This window comes from Protopterus annectens, chromosome 12.part0, assembly GCF_019279795.1.
Source record: "Protopterus annectens isolate FY-2018-M chromosome 12.part0, PAN1.0, whole genome shotgun sequence".
Classification (NCBI taxonomy): domain Eukaryota; kingdom Metazoa; phylum Chordata; order Ceratodontiformes; family Protopteridae; genus Protopterus; species Protopterus annectens.
The window spans coordinates 1,186,753,370-1,186,775,796 of record NC_056746.1 but is presented as its reverse complement, the minus strand read 5'-3'; the positions used below and the strand labels follow the sequence as shown (position 1 = coordinate 1,186,775,796).

General features: G+C 39.4%; 1 protein-coding gene across 1 annotated transcript in view; it reads left to right on the top strand.

The window, feature by feature from the left end:
- Window positions 1-21,596, top strand: part of LOC122817379 (iroquois-class homeodomain protein irx-3-like) — a 26,598-nt gene extending 5,002 nt beyond the window's left edge. The window contains exon 2 of the mRNA XM_044090572.1: window positions 19,996-21,596. Within this exon, the coding sequence (XP_043946507.1) occupies window positions 19,996-20,844 (849 nt within the window). The 3' untranslated portion in view covers window positions 20,845-21,596. The remainder of the gene's footprint in view (window positions 1-19,995) is intronic.
- The last annotated feature ends 831 nt before the right edge of the window (window positions 21,597-22,427 follow it).

Here is a 22,427-nt window from a genome sequence, read left to right as displayed (position 1 = left end):
TCATGGCTACAAATATTAAATGCCATTTCCTGTACCTCTGCAGGTTTGTTGCTTTGAGGAATTTTCTTTGTAATGGCATCAGTGATCCATTTTTACTGGTCCTGTAATGGTATCCTTACATCTTTTTTTGTGTCTTATAACATTATGTTTGATTTGTTGATCCCGGGCCATAAACATCATTCATATCACATACTAGCCATATGTTTGGATGATTGTTTGAAAAGACATCAAACAGTAAGATCTAGTGAAAGGCAAAATTTCATGGTCTTGAAATTTCCAGTTAAGACAGCACCAGTTAATGAAAAAGTAAAAAAAAATGTACTGTATCGAACATCCAAGCAGTAATGAAAACAGCTTGACACTGTGAATTAAAGAAACCAACCAGTCTGGAAGAGATATGCTTATGCTTGGGTCAGGTATACAATACCAGGAGCCACAAAAAAACACGAGTCAGCATTACTCACTCTCAGTGAGGAAAAATCCAGATCGAGGACTTCTTTAGTTGCTTTATTCATTTATTTTGTTTTTAATAAAGCAGCTAAACAATTCCTGACCTGGATTTTTCCTCATTGAGACTGAGTGGTAGTGCACTAGTGTTTTTTGTGGTTACTAGTGTTTTTCTTCCTACTGTTTGACTACTGTGATTTTGTTAGGTTAACAATACTGCTATGAGTTGTACAACTGCTTTGTGAGAACTTTACAGCCAGTAAGAAGAAAATAAACCTCAATGATGTTTATGCAAAAAAACATAATAAACTTGCAAACACATTGTTAATCATAAAGGAGCCAACAGATGGCTCTTGTGCTAAGCACTGGGACCTCTATATTCTATAACTAGATAGGTAGGGTGTCCTAATCTCACAACAATCAACTTTGGGTGGGTGGGTTAGATATAACGGTTAAGGTGTTTACCTCTTACACCAGAAATACAAGGTTTGATTCTCATTAAGGGAATTTCGCTAGGCTTAAAATAGCTCACAAGGGCAGCTAACCTAGTACTTAGCTGAGAACCTATGAAATATGTATGCTTGAAAATATATCACAAACTGTAGTTTAATGAGAAACTTTTTGAAACCCTGATTTCAAGTACAGAAGTAAGAAAATATAGTGAGAATGAAGTTCAGTCCGACTCCTAATATTTAATCAGTCTGGGTATTTAAGCAGATTGTATAACATTCATATGCCTAAACTCTCTTCAATTAGCCTTCTGCACTGAAAATAAGACAGATCTTTTTCCTCTTAACTGCAATGGATGGTAACATATACTTGGACTCTGTGCAAATCATTAATATTTATGATAAATATATACATCTATAAAGTGGGTCATTTTGCTTTCTTAATGTAATATTTGTGTATAAGGAATTACACAGAAGACTACTGTGCTTCTCATGCTAGAGAGTGCATTATATAATTCCTCCATGAATTGCTTAAAATTAATTTCATAAAATGTACCATATTTTTACCTATATAAATATCTCTGCGTTATTGCTCTAAAGTTTATATATTTATTGCTCCAGAGTTTATCTATTAATATGAACTTGTTTTACTACCAAAAATATGTGTGCATTTATTGTTTATTATGTGTCATATAAACAACACTACACTCAGTTCTGAAGTTAATCTCACTCATGCTGTTTCATGTACTCCATTTGGTTCTAATGTTAATGTGAATCTTGCTGTTTCAGACATTGCTTCTAATTGTGACATGTCCCACCAGGAATGGATGCCTAAACAGCCACGTAAAATGGGGTCCTTTATTTAAATGGGTTCTCTACTTTGGCAAACTATGCATTTATGCACACTGTAAATATAGACATTCTTCTTGCCATAATACAGCCCATAATATTGCTGTACAATTAGTGTTGTATTAATGATATCTCATTAATTCTGCTTACGTCTTACTTTAGCATGCATAATGACCTAATGAAAGTGGCCCCTGTGGTGTCCACTAGTTGTAGCTAAAAACTAATAGATCCTGTGCATAAGCTTACCACCTAAAATCTTGCATTGCACTAGCATGACTACAAGATTGTGTGATTTAAAGCTCAAGCTTGCATATTCTAATATGACTACTTGATTTACTAGCAAATGTTACAAAATAAATTTGTTTTTTGTAGGAAAATCCCCACATATCATATGGGGGCAAACTCTCCCCTAAAATCCCAGACATTACTGTTCTCACTCCAATGTTGTTGAACTTCAGTTACTGCCTGTGTTCTCTTTCTCTGAGTTACATAGGTCCTGGATGACCCAAACTTTTCTAACAAGTGAGTATATAAAACTTGTTCTACAAAGAAGCAAACAATAAAACACCATGGAAAAGCAAACCACTATGCTTAAGCAAATTAGAATTTGGGCAAGTAAATGTCAGCTGAAATAAAAAAAAATTATATTTTTAAGGTGATGTTTTTCCTGAAATTTGCCTGAGAGAAAACAAACACGCCAATGAGAAAATATTTGCTGGGCAGCTGTGCAGACAGATAAGGCTGTGAGCCATAGTTCCTACTGTACAGGGTTTGAATCTCTCAGCCATAATTTGCCTACTGTGTGACCTTGAGCAAGTGACTTAACCAGACATTGCTTGCGGGTCGCTCCTGAAAAGGGACTGTGTGTCCAGTGGGTGTACTTGGATAACAAATGGGCATTACTATTTTCACATGCTGCCTTAAAACTATCTGGTAAATTATTTTGCCACTTAATAAATGTTAAGCATCATGTGCTATATTGAATACTTTGGTAGAGCATGGTGTCTCAGGTAAACACAGGTAGTGAAGAAATGTTCAGCGAAATTGAAACAATGTAGTTGCTTGAAGCAGAACACAGAAATATATTTATTTGAGACACATGCTTAATAGTATGTTTTGTTTTGCAATGTAGTATCAGATGTCCTTGTTATTGAAGAAGTACTAATATGCCTTGTATTCAGGAGTACAGATACTGTCCTCTTCTACATTTAAATGGCCTAATCTTTTGCTTCTCTCTATTAACTATCATTCTTAGTTCAGCCTTTTGTCCTTTTTTCCTGATATTTGCAAAACATCTGCTTTTCAAAAACAGTTCAGTGTGGTTAGTAAACCTTCCTAAAATGTTTAATGCAAAACAGGCAGTGAAAAATATAATTCAATTTACATTATAACTCTTAACTTCTTAGAGCAAGAACTGGACAAAGCCATAAATAACAGGGGGACAAAGGCCCAAACATAGGGACAAATATTAAATATTGCTCTTACAAACTTAGAAAATTGATAGAATAACAGGTTTTGCATTAGTTTTGTGCCATACCAGGGTAGGGTTACCACCTGTCCCACTTTGGGAGGGACAGTCCCTCTTTGGGCAGTTGCGTCCTGCAAAAAAATTGAAAAAATGGCAAATGACCTGAGATTTTAGGACAAAAATACTTCCTGTATTTTCTTCAATAGTTGCATAAAACAGTTATTTTGTATCTGAAGAAACAGAATAAGCAGCTCAAATGCTACAAGAATAAGCTTTTATTCTGGCAAAAAAGTTAATTTCTGTCCTTTGTACTGGCCGTGGGTATGTTTTGTCCTGCAAAATCTGACGTTTCTACAAAAAATGTCCCACTTTTGGCATTTGAAAAGGTGGCAACCCTATACCAGGGTGTCATGTTCAAAGGAGACAGGCTGGGACAGATAGCACTCAGAAAAAGCAGTAGTAGTTGCCAGGATTTTCCCCTCTCCTGATTAGAAGGCCTGATTACTTGACTCTGTATGCATACCCAATGAAGGCTGACTACCAGGACAAGTGAGGGGGGACTGAGTTATGTTCAGTGGGAGGAAGGAGCATTCTGTTTCGCACAAGTATGTGTGTATTTTTGTAGATGTAGACTAATTTGCCACATGGATGGTATTGCTGTCAGGGTAGAAGGGATAGAATCAGCAAATACCTATCCTCACTCTGGCTGCATACCATGCCCCCCCCCCTGCTCTGTGGAGATACAGATGAGCTGTGTGGCCACTGGGGAGGGAGGAATCACTGTGAAGCTATGCTTGGTTAGGACTGGGTCTGATTTCCCTGAAAATAGAAACATACAGTCAAGGAGCAGCAAAGAGTGCCATAAAGGAATTCTAACTTTCTGACAGCTATAATCAGCCTCCATTACTTGCATCAGTAGATATAATATCTGAAGCTATGAAGTTGTATTTTTTGCATACCTTACATTTGTTGCCATGTAAATCTCCAGAGCTTATACAAATGCTATGCAGTGCAGTTTTTTAAGGAAACCTTCATTATCATCACTTATTTCTTACATTTAAAATAAAATGGTATGCATACAAATGTTATGCAGTACAGTTTTTTTACATTTAAAATAACTTGAGCTGGAATCTGAGACCCAGTGATAACCCTCAAAACAGTGGCAGCCGTTGCTTCCTGGTTAGAATGGTTATAAAGGAGCTTGAAGCATAATCCTCACAAATGTTATTGTAAATGAAAAAGATGCCAAGCCCGATTCTTACAACTGTTTATGTGATAATGTGTGACAAAACTAGTCACATCTTATTACAGTGGGAACAGCAAAGACTCAAAGAGTATTTCTTAAGATACGGGTTACTGTGAGCTGGACGAGTAATACTGTTTTATTTTGCATTTTTTTCATTCTGTCCTTAAGACTGGAGCCACTTAGGTATTGTTAGACCCTACACTTAGTAACATTTTCGGAGACTGTTACTAACTAATAAGATAATGACACCAAAATGTTTATTTATATGCCTTGATTGTTTATGTATATATCATATAAGATGGTTCATTATTACTAGTCTGGGCTGGCTCTGTGGAGTAGAATGATGTAACACTGAGTGTATCTCAGATTGCATAAGTTCGATTAGCAGCGCAGACACTAGCCTTGCTAGCTGGGGTGAAGGGAAGTGAATTGTCAATGACACAATGTTGCAATAGAAGAGCGCCACCTAGGAGAAGAACAGGCACTACAGCTTGTGCAAGTTGGGCCTCAAGGAACACAAACTGCTTAGCATTATGCATGCACTCTATTACAAAACAATGGGTACTGGGAAGTGTACAGTCACAGTTCATCCAACACAGGGGCATTTTAGTGCCATTCAGGGCTGGGAAAGGAGGGTTGTTAGGAACTTACAGAAAAACTTAATTCCCGCTGAATGTTGGCCATTATCTTTAACAGTTGCCTCCCACTTTTACATCTGTAGGACTCCAAGGATTAGGAGGAATGAATTGGCCTGCTGAGGATAGGAGCTTAATGGTTATGGGAGGATGGGAGCTAAAAAGAATGATTTAAAAATATAGATATTTATAAACTGAATCTATCACAGAGGGAGAGTTGCTGATGGTACCTTAAACAAAACATTTGACATTTGACAGCTGTTGTGGGATTAATAAGAGCATTCTGTATTGCTACTCTGTTGTTATTAGTTACTGACCTTCTAATGTCCTTGAAGATAAATTAATAGCAACCTCCAAAATGATTTGGAGCAGTTTTACACGTTAACAATGTCAAAGAGATGTAAATGTTGGTAATGTAGTATTAATATTGGGAATACTCTGACTGCAGTGTCTCTAGGCTGCTGCCAGCTATTGGTACAGATCTATGATTCAAAGAACTGTTCCTCCCAGAAAATATATGTCAACCACATTCATGGTTTTAATGGTGCAAGTATGTTCAATGTTTACTAGGAACTGTTTCTTGTAACTGATAACTTATCACTGCAGCTATTTGTTTATAGTCATGATATATACCTTACAAAATATCTGACACTAAAAGACCTTGGAATTCTTTAGCTTTTTCAAAAATTGAGTACATATTATCTTTATTTCTGTATCCCCAGGCTGATCCAGAAAATAGTCCACCTAAATCAATGTTCTGCCTCACTTAAATAAAATACATAAATACATACATACATACATGCATACATAAAAACATACACAAATACTCAACCTCAGTGGTGTGATGTAAGACACAAAGTAGTTAATGTACTTCTACTTTCAGGTCAATCCAGGAAGCAACTTTTTCAGGTCACATCTGGAAACAACTTTTGCTTTAGTATGCATTTCCTAGTCACAGTGTCAGCTAAACATGTGCATGTTATTATTTTTTTTTATTTGTTTGCTTTTTGTCCTTGCTAGGTTTTACAAACGGAAAGTGATATTGTTAATGATGCTTACATAAAGCAGTAGTGCTAATTAATTATAGAGCAAAAATGCCATCTCACCTTCAGCCAATGCTGTAACCTTGATATTCTCAGTAACTTCATTGATAGTTTTAATTTTATTTTTCTGTTGTTTTAGACCAGTGTTAAATCAGTTAATTTTCAAGGTACTGCAATAAAAATAGTCTTAGCTCCTGGGAGAAAGTCACCCCAGAGGATATACATCAGCTGTATTCATGGTTTTAGCAGTATAAGCATGCTGGCTGTTTGCCAGAAATTGTTTCTTTTAACAAATAACTTAGCACTGCAGTTATTTGTTTATACGCATGATATGCGGCTGACAAAATATCAGGCACTAAAATACCTTGAATTCTCTCATCTCAGAAATGAAGTAAAGCCAGGTGCATTGCTCTAGACATTATCATTAATATTTCATACACTAACTAGAATATTCACTCTTTAGTTAACTTGCATTGATTGTAAATGTATATCTTTGTTTTGATTTATACCACTGTGCGATCAATAAAATGTAGATTATATTAACACCTAACAGCTTTCATATAACATGATGAGTTATTCATCTTTATATAATGTTTATGCAAAGTAAGAGCAGTGAATTGTTACAGACCTATAGATACACCGATGCTATTACATGATTAATATTACTGTGTTTAGATCAGCTCCAGAAGAAATGTTATTATTATTAAAAATGACGCATTGTGTAATAACAGTAAGACATTCCAGGGCTATATAATGATATTTCTCTGGGTAGAGATCAAAGTACTTTGCTCTGGGAGGCAGCTCCATGGCACAAGAGGAAAAAGCCCTTATCCCAAGCAGGTGACCCAGGTTCCACTGGCAGCTCTTACGCCTGTAGGACCTGGTCAGGGAAGATGGGAGTGAGTAGCAGCTGCTGGTTCAGCCATCGTGGAGGGGGGGGGTTGAGGGAGGTTGATGGCTCTGGCTCACCACATGGGTAACACCTAGCTCACCCAGAGGAGTTTCTTGAATTGCAGTAATGTTTTTACACTATATACCTGAGGGAAAACTAGCATGTGGCAGCACACTTCCCCCAGGAGCTGTAACTGTGAATTTAGAAGAACCACCAAAGGGGGAAAGGCTGTTTCCATGGTGAAAAGGTAAACCACCCACTAGGAACAGCAAGCTGGTTTATTCCCTTCTGTCTGACTCTTGCCAGAGAACAGAGGGCTGATGGGGGATTCCCACCAGGAATGAATGGGCTGTACATATCTTGCCTACTCCAGGAATATTTGGTTCCTATTCAGTCAGAATGAATGGTCCAGCTGAGCAAAGGTAGAGGTGCCATTGGGCAGGGGACAAGGTCCTGGGGGAGCACAAAAAGTACTTTGCTTTGCTTTGTGTTTCAACCCATTACAAGAATGATGTTATTACTTCAAGACCCAACTAGGATGCCATTTAAAAGGAATTTATTCACTTACGATGTGGTTAAGACCTTTTTCTGTGCTTCTTAACAAGACCACTTTATACCACAATAATTAACTAATAACCTGTACTTTCTTACATGTTTTGGATATGAGTAGGTAGGAGGATAACTGTTTTCTGAACAGACTTGTAGTGCTGCAAGAGTTACTGGAGTTATTAAATTGGGATAAATGTCAGGTTAAAAAGGGAGCAATGTGTCTTTCTGGCATCATTTTTCTGTAAGGAGAGTAGGCAGGAAGTAATGGAGTAGTATGTTAAAGACGATAGATGTTCCTGGGATGGTGGTTAATGAAAGGGTCAAGGGAGAGTATCAGACCAAGATAACAGTGTTGATATTTTGGCCATTTCCATAACTGTAACCTGTTAAACTGACTGCAGAGGTGTGTAGACCCCACCTGAGAATCCACACTAGACGTTATGGATGGAAGCATCCCTCATGCTTGGAGGGGATGACAAAGATATGAATGATAACAGCACCTTCAACAATAAAAATAAGGATAGAACCAGCCAGGCTAAACTGCCTGTTTGAATATGGTGCTCTCCATGGCAGTAGAGGAGAAAGTGTTTCACATCTGGAAGCCTACAATAATTTTAGTATGACTGAAGAAAGAGCAACATACAAACCTGCTCAAGCATAGTGCCAGTATAATAAGGGGAAAGAGTTTGGCTTGATGGTTGAGTGGATTACAGCGAGGGCTGAACATACACTAGCACCATGGTGCCATGTTTGACTCCTGAAACAGTCACTGAGGAGTTAGATGACAGGTAGGAATGAGTGGTATTATGCTGGCTCACATATCCAAAGGGAAATGGAAAGGAATTCCAATAGAACTATAACCCATGGTGGGGATGAGGATTTCAACTCTGCAGAATGAGTGTGGAGCTTGTCTTCAAACAAAAGATTCACACTGCTATGAATGCATTCTGAGCATGAGTTGTGACTGTAAGTAGAGCATAATAAAACAAAAATCTTCACCACTCACAGATGACAGTTCACCATGCCTGACTCCAGCTGTTAATTTGGTTCCAGGTAGTGGGTAGAGGAACAAATGAGTCAGTAAAGTGAGGATTAGCTTGTTGTACTGGGAAGGACAAATAAAAAAGAACAAGAAAAGGCCTGACCTCAGCTTCCTTGTAATTTAATAGCTGCTTTGCTTAGAGAATCATTCATCAGTGATGACAAAGCACAGCTGGAATTCAGGAGCAAGATGAGCAATATTAGGTGAACTATTAAATGCAAAGGCATTAAAAACATAGAGCAGGATGTTCTGTGGCAAGCTGGCATGGATTTATTAAACATGTTAAGGATAAAATAGCCAAGGCTTGAATATCAAAGAGATGCAAATGATTAGAAAGGGGCTGTAGATAGCTGCATGGAATTTGAAGGCATGGGGCCTATCATGCAGACAGGAGGCAAACGATCCAGAGAAAATGCGGAATGCCCTAAATGAGTGAATAAATTGGACCAATTTTAATTGACGTTAGAGAAGTTTTTACTCCAGGTTATTTGTTGTCTGGTATGATATAGATGCACTTAGTAACAAGAGAAAAGGAAGCTCTGATTTAGTGTAATAATTTCATGACTGTGTGATTACAGTTGTCACTGTCATTGCGCTTTGTAATGCAGGCATTATTTAATGAGATGATGGGGATGTTGCATCAGAATAATAGTTTCTTAAACCCTGGCAGTTAACCAGAGATGAGTTTACATTAGGGAGTAAATGTTTTGTCCTAGCTTTGTGGATAGAGGTGACTGGTGCAAGGTTCTCCTTGCCTGAGAATGCATAGTGTGACAAAAGAAGGTACTGCCAGCACAGCTAGCTGAAATTTTGTAAATAATTGTGTGCCATTTGCGAATATCAAACTAATTTATATAAGCTGCTTGGGTTACAAATTTATTACAACTGTATGTCATGTGTATATCAAATTGCTTAGTACAGATGCTTGTGTTGAAAGGTTTTTGCAAAGTGCTTGTGCTTAAAATGTATCCACAGTGTGCCCTACTGGAAGAGAACAGAAATGTACATGCACTATTGTAACTGTTTAAATGTATATGCTAACAGAGGAAACTGGACGGTTAACCTCAGTCCAGCAAACTTTAGAAAAATATTTGAAATTAAATTACTTTATAGGCTAGGCCATAAAGAGGCTATGTCTCAGGTTTCAATGCAGCTAGAAACACAAAGTCTGTACTAGGAAGCTTTCTATATTGTCTTTAGGGTGAACTAATTGCTACACTGAAAGCATGAAGGGATGTAATTGTTTTATGACTTCCAGCATATGCCAAAGATCTGTGCAAAAGCCCTTCTATGAGTATTTTTACAGGTAGATGCTAAATACTGCCAGCTTCAGCACTGGGGGTTTTGCCTGGTAACTAGAAGTCAGATGACAAAAGTGATGTCATTCTGCAAGCTATCCCAGCAGTAATATTTTAGATATTATTTTGAGAAGTTTCTTAGTGAGACAGAGCATTCTGTACTCAGTCTTGGGCCTGTCAACAACAACAAGAACCATTCACCACATCTGCCTTGCTCTATTAGTAAGTTTTGAGGGTATAGTAACTTTCTTAGATCTTCTTCTTTCAGCTGTTCCTGTTAGGGGTCGCCTCAGTGGATCGTCTGTTTCCATTTCTTCCTGTCCTCTGCATCTTGCTCTGTCACACCAACCACCTGCATGTCCTCCCTCACCACATTCATAAACCTTATCTTAGACCTTCCTCTTTTCCCCTTACCTGGAAGCTCCATCCTTAGCATTCTTTTACCAATATACCCAGTATCCCTCCTCAGCACATGTCCAAACCAATGCAATCTTGCCTCTCTGGCTTTGTCTCAAACTGTCCAACCTGAGCTGACCCTCTAATATACTGATTCCTAATCCTGTCCATCCTCATCACATCCAATGTAAATCTTAACATCTTTAACTCTGCCACCTCCAGCTCTGACTCTTGCTTTTTTGTCAATGCCACCATCTCCAACCCATATAACATAGATGGTCTCACTACCGTCTTGTAGGCCTTCCCTTTCAGTCTTATTGGTACCCATCTGTTACATATCACTCCTGACACTCTTCTCCACACACTCCACCCTGCCTGTACTCTCCTCTTCACCTCTCTTCCACACTCATCATTACTCTGAACAGTTGATTCCAATTATTTAAATTCATCCACCTTCACCAGCTCTACTCCCTGCATCCTCACCATTCCTCTATCCTCTTTCTCATCTGCACACATATATTCTGTCTTAGTCCTGCTGTCCTTCATTCCTCTCCTATCTAGAGCATATCTCCACCTCTCCAGGGTCTCCTCAACCTATTCCCTACTCTCACTACAGATGTCATCGGCAAACATCATAGTTCATGGGGACTCCTGTCTGATCTCATCTGTCAACCTGTCCATCACCATTGCAAATAAGAAAGGGCTCAGAGCTGATCCTTGATGTAATCCCACCTCCACCTTAAATGTATCCATCACTCCTACTACAGACCTCACTGCTGTCACAGTACCCTTGTACATATCCTGTACCACTCATACATACTTCTCTGCCACTCCCGACTTCCTCATACAATACTACAACTCTTCTTTAGGCACCCTGTCATATGCTTTCCCTAAGTCCACAAAGACACAATGCAACTCCTTCTGACCTTCTCTCTACTTCTCCATCAACACCCTCAGAGCAAACATCGCATCTGTAGTGCTCTTTCCCAGCATGAAACCGTTCTGCTGCTCACTAATCAGCACCTCTCTTCTTAACCTAGCTTCCACTTCTCTTTCCCATAACTTCATGCTAGTAACTCTCTGAGATACAGTCAGGAGTATAGTGAAGCTTAGTTTAGATGTTTTCTTTATTTGTGTGAGCCTGTACTGTAATGTTATTTTTAAATATTTCCTGTGATTTTGAACTCTGATGTAACTGTGACTATATATTTAGTATTGTCTTGTTCTTTTATTATTTATTATTAAATATATTTAAACATTTCATTGTGGCTGATCTGTATAGAGATATTTTAGTTTTGAGAGTACTTGCATATTTATTTGGTGTCACTTGTGGGCCATTCCTAATAGCCTTGCTTTTGGTCAAACTACCATTTGTATTAGTATTAAGTAGCTGATAAGGAGTGACTGGTGACAGTAGTAACTACCTTATAGTCTGGGCAGAAGGGAGAATAGCCAGTAAACCTGTGGCAGCCTTTCCCAGGTGTGTGTGTGTGTGTGTGTGTGTGTGTGTGTGTGTGTGTGTGTGTGTGTGTGTGTGTGTGTGTGTGTGTGTGTATCAGCTACTTGGGCAGGAGCATGAAGCACTAGTTGCACAGAGATGGTGCTGGAGGTCTTGGCTTGGTCATTCAGCTGAGATTACAATTCTATAGCTGTGCCAGTGGTGAGTCTTATTGGAGATTTGGAGAAAGAGGAATCAGCCCCGGACTGACTGTGGTCTCTGTGTGCTCTTAGGGGAAATTGCACTTGATGCAGAGAGCTGCATCTGGAAATACTGTCTGTGTACCTGTTATCCTCCCAGTGAATGTTCCCTACAGGTGCCAGTGGTGAGGATTGAGGCTCCATGATTACTGGTTGGCAGTAGAGGGTCATCACATATTAAATGGTGGCATGGTGGGATCACTACATCACATACTGGGATTCAGTGGTGTGGATATTGAACTCCTATAGCCTGTAAACAGTGGTCACTAAAGAAGATGTTTGTACTCTCAAGCAGCCACATGGTAGACATTCAGAGTTTCATATCACAAGAGATTAATTTATTTTTTGTTAGCTTAGTTAGTTAGGGAGAGCATGCAAGGATATCAGCAGAGGATTATGGCAAGCTAACAAGGAGCCGGTTGGCTGAGATGTGCCAAGCCAAAGGACTGGTGCATGCCAACCTGACTAAAGTGGAAATGATTGCAGCCTTCGTAACAGCTGCATCACAGATCAGCAACCAGAAAGACAGCCAGACTGGCCTTGGGTTGTACAGCTCACGGAAAATGAACAGTTCAACTTTTCCTCAGAGGACTTAAAATCCGTCTGAAGTTAAAGAGACTTGAACTGGAGGCCAAATGTTTGGAACTAGAATCAGCAGAGAGACTGCGGCATGTGGAGGTTACAGCAGAATCAGCAGAGGGACTGTGGCATTTGGAATTAGAATCAACAGAGAGACTGAGAAGTCTGGAAGCCAAAGAAAATGAGAGGCAACATGAGAAGGAGATGCTGACTCTTCGCTAGGGTCATGGAGGTAATGGAGAAGGGAATAACTGAACCCCAGAAGCAATAAAGGTCAGTAAATTTCTTCCACAATTTACAGAGGGTGCTCATTTTGATAGTTTTATTCATATGTTTGAAAGGCTACGTTAACAGTATAATGTTGACCAAGGGCTCTGGGTACTGTCCCTGACCCCTTACTCCACGGTAAAGCTGTAACTGCTATTTATAAATTCTCTGATACTGATTGCTTAAATTATAATACATTACAAATTGTTTATTAGAGTGTTTTAAGCTAACACCTGAAGTTTATAGAAAAATGTTTTGTGAGCATAGACTCAATACAGATTATATTGCTGTGTTAAGCACTTATTTTTATAGGTGGATGAGTGGGTGTCAGGTCACCACTTTTGAATGGCTGGCAAGCTTTTTGGTGAGGGAACAAGCCCTTAGCACTTTGCCTGAGGACATGAGAATCTGGTTGTCAGATAAGGAATGCAATACCGCAAATGAGTTGGGGAAAAAAGGAGACCTATACTTAGCAAGCAGGGCATCACTGCACAGGAAAGGGATACACAGTGCTGCACATGGGTCTAAGGGAACCCATGGTGGATAGCCTAAACTGGCCCAACAGAATCTGCCAGTAACAGGGGAAGCCACTAGTTCAGATACATAACCAGGATCAAGGGTTAAATATTTTAAATGTAACCAATGGGGCCATGTAGCATATAGATGTCCATGGAGGCAAGGTGGGGAACAAAAGGTGGGGGGGCCAGCAAGTGGGAATGACAGAATGCTAACGGTAAGTTATATGGAGACAACAAGGGTACCAAACTACCACAAGAGGTTATATCCTATCTTAGTAGATGGGAAGCAGGCCACTGCTAAGAGAGACACAGCCTCTGACCTAACCATTGTAAAGCCTGCAACGATTAAAGAGGAGCACTACTTGCTTGGGCAGCCTACTTTGGTCAGAGCTTTAGGATGGACCCACATTCCAAATACCTTTAGCTAGGGTTCATCTTGACTGGGACAGGAGAAAAGAAAGCAAGCAAATAGGTATGTTTGAGGATATCCCTGCAGATGCCCTGATAGGAAATGATTTTGATAATGCAGTACTTTGTGTGCATGCAGTTACATGCAGTCAGGCTTGGAGACACGCATCTGGGTGTGGTAGCCTGGGAGGAACCAGACAAACCACACACTTGAAGGCAGGACTGGTGAGGTGGTTACTTCAGAGAGGGAGCTACCCTGTAGCAGTGAGACTGAAGGTGAGCCACAGCTGCTGGTGGGTACTGATGTTCCCTTAGACAGAGTGACTGCAAGGGCAGAGGTGAGTAGTAGTAGTACCCCGGCACTGCTGTCAGAAGATACAGACTTCCTGTGGGAGGGGAGCTGGGAAGGGTTACAAAGAGAGAGATAAGACAGGCTCAGCTCTCAGACCCTACATTAAAAGGCTTGAGGAAGGTAGCTAGGGAGCCACCTGATTCTCAAGGAAAAGGGGAATCAGTATACTGGAACAAAGAGTTACTGTATAGAAAGTGAACACCTGAGGGAGGGATGGAAGGTGAGAGAATACAGCAGTTGGCAGTGCGCAGAGCCTACCATCTGGCACTTCTAGCCATATCCCATGACATTCCATTTGCAGGTCATATGGGCATAAAGCATTCCAAGAGACATATTATGCAGAACATTTATTGGCCTGAGATTTCCAGGGATGTAATAGGGTAGTGCAGGACCTGTGAGCAATGCCAAAAGGTAGGCAAAGCAGGAGACATGGCCAAAGCTCCTTTGATGCCTTTGCCTGTGATTGAGGAGCCATTTCAGAGGGTAGATATGGATATTGTGGGGGCTCTGAGTACCCCAAGTTCCACAGGGAAGAAGTACCTAGTGGTAGTAGGATTATGCTATAAGATACCCTGTGGTGGTGGCTTTGTCCTCCCTTGAGACAGAACAGGTGGCAAATAATTTGTTAGAGATTTTCAGCAGGGTAGGTTTCCCATAAGAAATACTGAATGACAGAGGTGCAAATTTCAGGTCAGACTGGCTGGCTTGTCTGTGGAAGCACTGTGGGGTGAAGCACCTAAAGACCCCCCCCACCACCACCATTCCCAGACTAATGGTCTTGTGGAGAGGTTAAACTCTACATTAAAGACCATGCTATGGGCATTTGCAGACCTGTTTAAGAGGGCATGGGACAAATATTTGCCCCATCTGTTGTTTGCTTAGAGAGATGTGGCCCAAGAATCCACAGGTTTTTCACCCTTTGAGTTGCTGTATGGGCATAGGGTGAGGGGACCTCTAGATTTCATTTGTGATGGGTGGGAGGGTGTGTGTGAATTCCACAAGGAGTCTGTTGTGGTATATGTCCTAAACCTCAGGACAAAGCTCAGGGAACTCATGGGCTTGGCCCAGGAGAACTTGGCAGAAGCCCAACAGCAGAAAAAGGTATAGTATGACAGGAATGCTCGAGCCAGAGAGTATGCTGTGGGGCAGCAGGTTAAAGGTTCTCATTCCTGTCAGACACAACAAGCTACAGGCAGTTTGGGAGGGACCCTTCAAAGTGGTAAGGAAGGTCAGTGATGTTAACTACCTGGTAGAACTACTCGGCAGGACGCAGGGGCACAAACTGTACCATGTTAATATGATGAAACCGTACCATGATACAGAGGCCCTTGTGCTAAGTATTTGCAGTAGGAGGCAGAAGGAGTTTGAGGGGGATCTATGGCTACAGAAAGCCAGCCAGCAAACTCCCAAATTACTATAGTGGAGCCTAGGGTTGCAGGCATGTGATATGATAGTGCAGTACTGTAATGGGGTCAGCAGTGCAAAGGCAGCTGGGATCTCAAGACAGAGAATGGAGTAATGTATTCCCAGATAGGCTTATTCCTCTCAAGCAACATTTTTTAAGGTGCACTTGCAAAACTAGCTTGAGTCTTCGAAGGGTAATTTTTTTTTAAATGTATTACTCACTGCAGCCTTGTGTATAGCGGTAAGCACAAAATTTAAGGTATAGGGAACAGCCAGGTTAAGCTAAGCCTGGTGCAGGTGAGAATTAACTTGAAAAGCAACAACAGCTTCTTAATCTAAAGGACATAGTGTTGCTCCAGCAGCAATTACTGATTTAGGGGGTATGTAGTTAGGGATTGTTAGGCAGAAGGTACAAAGTTGACTCATTAAGAGAGTGATTAAATTAAAACAGAGGTGGCAGTAGAGGAAAGATGAAAATGACGATGGAGATGAGAAAGAAGGTGGCGGGGTTTGGAGAATCAAAGTAAGGGATGAAGAATGAAAAAGAAGTGGAGCAGGGAATGTTAACATTTGTCATACATTTTTTTTTTACAAATTATTTACATCTGGCAAAGTGGGGGCTGGGGGGGTTAAATATAAGTCAGCCAACTCCATTGTCAAAATAGTGTTAAAGTGGAACTGTGATGTCATGAAGGATCCCAAAGGGGTCAGAATATGAGTCCAGTGACCCAAAATTCAGCTTCTCAAAAGTAAGTTTTATTTTGTTTTTCTGACAAACTCATCTTTGGGAAGACATTACATCCACCGTAGTTAAGTTCCATTAATTTGGAATTACCACACTGAACACTTTTTCTGCAGTGGCAGACCTTGTTTAAGTACATCAAGAAAGAGTTTACCTGCATCTAAACAGTTCATATGCCAGGATTTAAGCAGTTGACTGAATCAGTTGTTCCTAAACTGGGTTGTTTGAGATATATTGTGATTCTTCATGACCCCTTGTGTCTTCAGAATACTGTTTCAACACAATTTTATTAGCCAAAGGGGCTACCTGACCTATTGTTAATGCCATTCTTTTGTTACTGATCCAGGATTGCATATGAGTTCTGGTTACCTTCATTTTAAAAAAGATGACACAAAAGTCAAAATTATAGTAGAATTAAGTGGTGAAATCAAAATCAGTAATGATGGGTGTATTGTGAGGGAACAATCACACTGGAGGCTGTAATGGCAAGGAATAATCACAGTACAGGCTGCAAGATCAGAGGCCAAATACATTGGGGGATATAAGAACAAGGACCAATCACAGTAGAGGGGGCAAGGATCAGGTGGCAAAGGACCAATTGCAGTGGAGACTGTAAAGAAAAGGATGAATCACAGCCTGTAAGGATAAAGACTGAGCAAAGTGGAGGGAAATAATGACTAATTATGGTGTAGACTTTAAGGACAGGCACTACATGGCCAAGCAAAAGTGAAGTTGTAAGTTGCAAATAGAGATGAAGGGCAAAATGCAGTCTGTAAGTGCAAGGTATGAATCCTTAAAATATGTATAGGGGGAGAGGACTGTAAATTCACAGAGATTTTTGCCAGACTAACCAAAAATACACCTAACTGAGGGTGAGCCAAGGCTGCTTATTAGAGTAAGTGATGAGCTTTAAACCACATGAAGGTTCTGCAAAAATGAGACATGCAGCAGACAGTGAAACAGAAGAATCTGTCACCTTAAAGGATGCACGTTTCCAGGAGAGCTACATTATCTAAAATATGTTGGCCAGTCTACATATGACACTGCGAGTGCACCACAAATATTAGTTAGGATAAGACAGTGTCTTCAGATGTTTTGGTACTATAAAGAAAGGGAGGGTGAGTGACAGTTTGAGGAAGGGGTATCTTTTTGATATGTCATTCTGTGACTGGGGCAGTTATTTTCAGAGAGAAGGAGGGGGTGACAGAAAACTGGAAAGCAGGTACAGTTTTCAAAAATACTCATGGCAACTGATGTCTGACTAACACAACTTTTCAAAACCACTTGACATTTAATGTTGATATATTGGGGGTGATCTTTGTGCTCCATTATTGAAATAACTATCCAGAAGTCATGAATAACCCTAACAAGTATTCATTTTGGTCTAATTATTCTCATCTAATGTAACTTAATCAGTATGAACTCACCAAACATTTTCCCTGAGTTTACAGCTAGTTTCTGGATGAGTGAAACATGCATTAAATGTTTATCTGTCAGAATGAATGAGAGATGAGAATTTTTCATCAAGTTTGCTGTTTGTACCATCATGAAATACATTCAGCTCTGAAATCTAAATGGGGCAGGGTTGATGTGGACTAGGCCACTGGGTAAACTGGTGATAATGGTGAGAGAAAAGGAAAGGAAGTTTTGAAGGGAGGGTGATAAAGTGATTAGTATTAAGAAGGGAACCAGGAGAAAGTAAACTAGATATTGAAGTGAATAAAATAATGAAAATTTCTGTCAGAAACTCTTGTTCTATACATTGCAGCTATATCCCAATTTTAAGCCAAGTTACACACCTTTAGTTTAAAGACTACCAAAAACAAAAGCCTAGAATCTTCTGAGAGCAAAAGGTAACCTTACAAAGTTTAATTTGCTATCACAACATAGTGCGATATCACATTGCATTGCATTGCCGGAAATAAATTATGTTAGATGAAGAGCTATTTTACATAGAGTTTGTTATTCAAACAGTGATAATATTATTTATAATAAAAAGTCACAATAAAATGGAAGCAGATACAGTATTCAATACTACTCAGTCAGTGTTTTTTTTTTTCATTTAAGCGTGCAGCTTTCAGTTCATGCAATAGTTTTCACTGCGTGTAACTGTGCAGCAAATAGTTTTGCTTGTATCAAGCCACAGGTGTAACTCCCTTTCTAAATTAAAACATACTCTACTAAGTGAGGAGGGCTGAGTTTCTTATATGGCAGTGGACTTTATAATGGCTGATCCTTTTTTATAATTAGACATTGGGTGCTATTTTGTTCTATAAAGTAATATGGGGCTGGTGTTTGTTGCAGAACTAGGGACAGTATTTGCTTTGCAATTAGCCTGCTCCATATAACAGAGGGATAAAGCCCTGATGGAGACCAGACACCTTGGGATCAGCCAGTGACCTGGGGACTGAAGAATCATCTGGGAAGGATGGCAATGAGTGTTCAGCACAGCCTGGCCATCCTGGAAGGAAAGAGGCTGCAGTTCCACAGTGCTGCTGACCCCTGACTGAGGCCAGGAAGAATACACCAGTGGAGCATAGTATCTTATTACATGTGAGGTACTGTTATGCAGCGCTTCATGTTGTAGCTGAGGTGACATACAAGTAGATATGTAGATTCATGCACCAATGGGTCCAACTCTGCACACCCCAATTCACTGGAGTATATTGCAACCAGCAGCAGGGAGGAGGCTTGGGTTAAAATGAAACACTTGTAATTGCTTCCTGAATGACATCTGCAGAAAAAAAGTGGAGCTAGTAGCCAGGAGATGCAGCAAGAAAAAAAAGCTGATAGGAAAAAGTATTCATTATGGAATTATTGCTACCCCAGTTATATTTGCAACTTCTTGGCTTGCTTTTATTTAACTCATGCAGCAAAAGGAAGTTTTATTTTATGTATCTTAGATTTTGTGAAAAAGATTTCAACAGTGCAGTTAATATTCAGGCGGTTATTGTTGTGTGCAGCATTTTACTTCTAATATATGCTATCCAGTCCTTTGAATAGTTATATCCAACTACATATAAGAATGTAAAGCTGCAGATACCTAGCACCAGACCACAAAAAATGGAATTTGGGTAATTAGGAATGTTTGTGATTTATACCATAAAAGGGAGGATAGTAAAATGAGCAGGTGAGATTGGGGGGGGGGCACCGGTGTATAACCATATTCTAAAGGAAGTGCAAAGAAGATAAGGATGAGAAGCTGTAAAGAGTACTGGAAGGCTGAGTAAGTAAGAATGCTAAATCTAACTGTTACACATGTTCCTACTGTGAAAGATGTCAACAGTTATGTCAAGCTTTTGAAAACTTCAGAATGTGGCAATCATACGATAGTAATAGTAAACTGGGATTCTGTGTATTGGGAGCCGAACTGTGGAGTTGGTAAAATAAAGTGTCTCTGTGAACATAACAGTAAGTAATGTTCGTAGGGCCTTGCTTACATTCCTAAGGTGAACTTTTTGTGTAGGCTTGTACTACAAAATTTCACTGTATGTGTTTGCAGTATATTGATGGTTATACTCTGTAAGAAGTTATTGTAAATCTAATAACAAACCAGAAAACTACATTTGGAATGGTAAATCTAGCTGACACCAAATAACAGAAAGAAAAAAATATATATAAAAATGTTACCAGATTGTTATAGTACGTTTTTACTTTTGTAGTCATCATGTAGTTATTATTTTATTCTTAATATCTAGTCATTTGTTTTTCAGGGCCAGCAGTATGACTTGAAATCAAGCTCTCTGTATGATCAACCTATTTTTCATTCATCTGCTGTTGTATATCCTACCTACCAAGCTCTACCTTCTGGAGACATCGCCAAGACTAAAGTTGCTTCTCGGGAGAGTACAAGTACCTTAAAAGCATGGCTGCAAGAGCACCTCAAGAATCCATATCCAACCAAAGGAGAGAAGATAATGCTAGCCATTGTCACCAAAATGAGTCTCACTCAGGTCTCTACATGGTTTGCCAATGCAAGAAGAAGGCTAAAAAAGGAGAACAAGATGTGCTGGATCTCCAAGAATCGATCGGATGAAGATGAAAGTGACAGTGAAGAGGATGTGGAAAAAAAAGATGATAATGAAGAAGAAGATGAAGAAATTGATTTGCAAACAGTTGAGGAAGAGGAAAACACTGAAAAATCAAAACAAGTATTAGATGGTAAGCCAGGGACAGAGGTACATTCCATGTGCACTGGCACAGAGCAGCAAACTCAGGAATGTTTGGAAGAAAAGGATGTAGAAGTGTCGAGGTCAGACTGTAATTATATATCTAAGGACAGGGGGGTTGGCTTTAGTGAAACTGAAGGCCGTAGTAGAGTAGGTCCTGGTATGGTGAAAGACTTGCAGACACAGAAACCAAAGATATGGTCACTTGTCGAGACAGCAGTTTCTGACAATATTAAGGCTGAGGACTCGATGCCTGTCATTTCTACAATGAACTTCTCCATACATCAGCTTCATGCTTTTCAGGACTTGTCCAGCCTTTGCAACCAGAATGGACATTATTTGTTATTGAACAGCCAACAAGCCTCACAGACAGACGACAGCCAGAGCTTATAGGGACTCATAATGATCAAATGTGCTTATTAATTCCAATTATAATAACATTGGTCCCAAGCAACGATGTAAGTGTGACTTTGGAGTTGCATAGCCAGAAGTCAACCTTAGACAGACACTGACCAGTCTTGCCAACTTAGTGAACACTGTGATATCCAAGTCCAAATGCTTTGTTAGGCCACAAGGACCTTTTTAGGTGGTAGACAACCGGTGTTATGGACCAGCTAGGCAAAGTAACAGTTCTTTCACATAGAGGAGAGATGTTTGTCTTCAGCCATATTCATTTTTTTCTTACTACCAATTAAAATTTAATGAAAGTAAGAGTGACAAAAACACGAGCATATTGATAATGAAGCTTAGCATGTTGAATGTACATTTTGAGGTTGCCTCAAACTAAACACTATTATGAAACTGCATGAAGCTGTGCTGACTTCTGTAAAAGTACTTTCCATCCACTGTTGTTCGTTTAGTTTTAATATGGCATGCTTCTTAAGGTTCTTAATACTGATTTTACATTGGTTAATTCAATTCAAAAGCAAATGAGTTCAACAACATTGTTTCACAAATGTATGTAATACATTTCTTCTCATGGTACAAGTGCTCTGTAAACTGGTACAGCAAAAATCAAATAATTTTTGAAGTTATAACTAACTTGCAATGATTCACTGCAGCTATTCTGAAGATTAGTAACAGAGCAGTACACAAAAACTGCTAAATGTGAAATAATAATTTAAAATAAAATTCATATACATTAAAATTCATACTCCCAAAGCTGTTCTATGTTTCTTTTTTCATCTTACTAACCCAGTTTGTAGTCCTTGTTTTGTTTTTTTTTTTGTTTTTTTGTTATACCTCAATATTACCTCTAATACCTGGAATTATTTCAGCAAGAGGAAGGGCCGGTATTATAAGGTATAAGCTCTCATTTCTAGCTTACATGAGGTCTGACTGCACTGTGAACAGACATTTCTAGCGTGGCTAGTGGCCAGTTTTTCTTCAGTGCAACCTTCAGGGGGTATCCGCTGATGAATGCGGCACTATTTTGTATCACATCACTGACATAATATGGACTGTTCTTCAGCTTCTTACTAAGGGATGTGATACAATATATGGGTAAGAGAAATCACCTGGCTCAATAAGTCAGAGAGGACTGTTTCTTTGAAATAATCTAAAATGATTTTATAAGAATTTTGCTAATCAGAGCCTATTGCTTATAAAAGTAGAACACTGATATAATCATAAAACTGCTGGCTTACCTGTAAGCTACTGTCATGTTAACATTTCATCTCTGTAAAGCTTTACTAACTCACAGTAAACTGTATTAGCAGGAAAGGCTTCTATTTACTTAGCTTTTTTTATCTTGAAGAAATTAAAAATTACACTTCACTTGCAACTTTGTAAGAAATAATCAAGTCAGTGCCAAGTTGCCCTCCGCTCTGAATACTTTACAGTATGATTATCTTTGCACTGTGGGATTTCATGTGCACATGAACCCAACTCTTTTGTTAATGAGGTTGTAAAATTACTAGTCTGTGTTGACTGAAGCTTCATGTTCTGTGTTTCTCCACAAGTAAGCAAGAAATAGC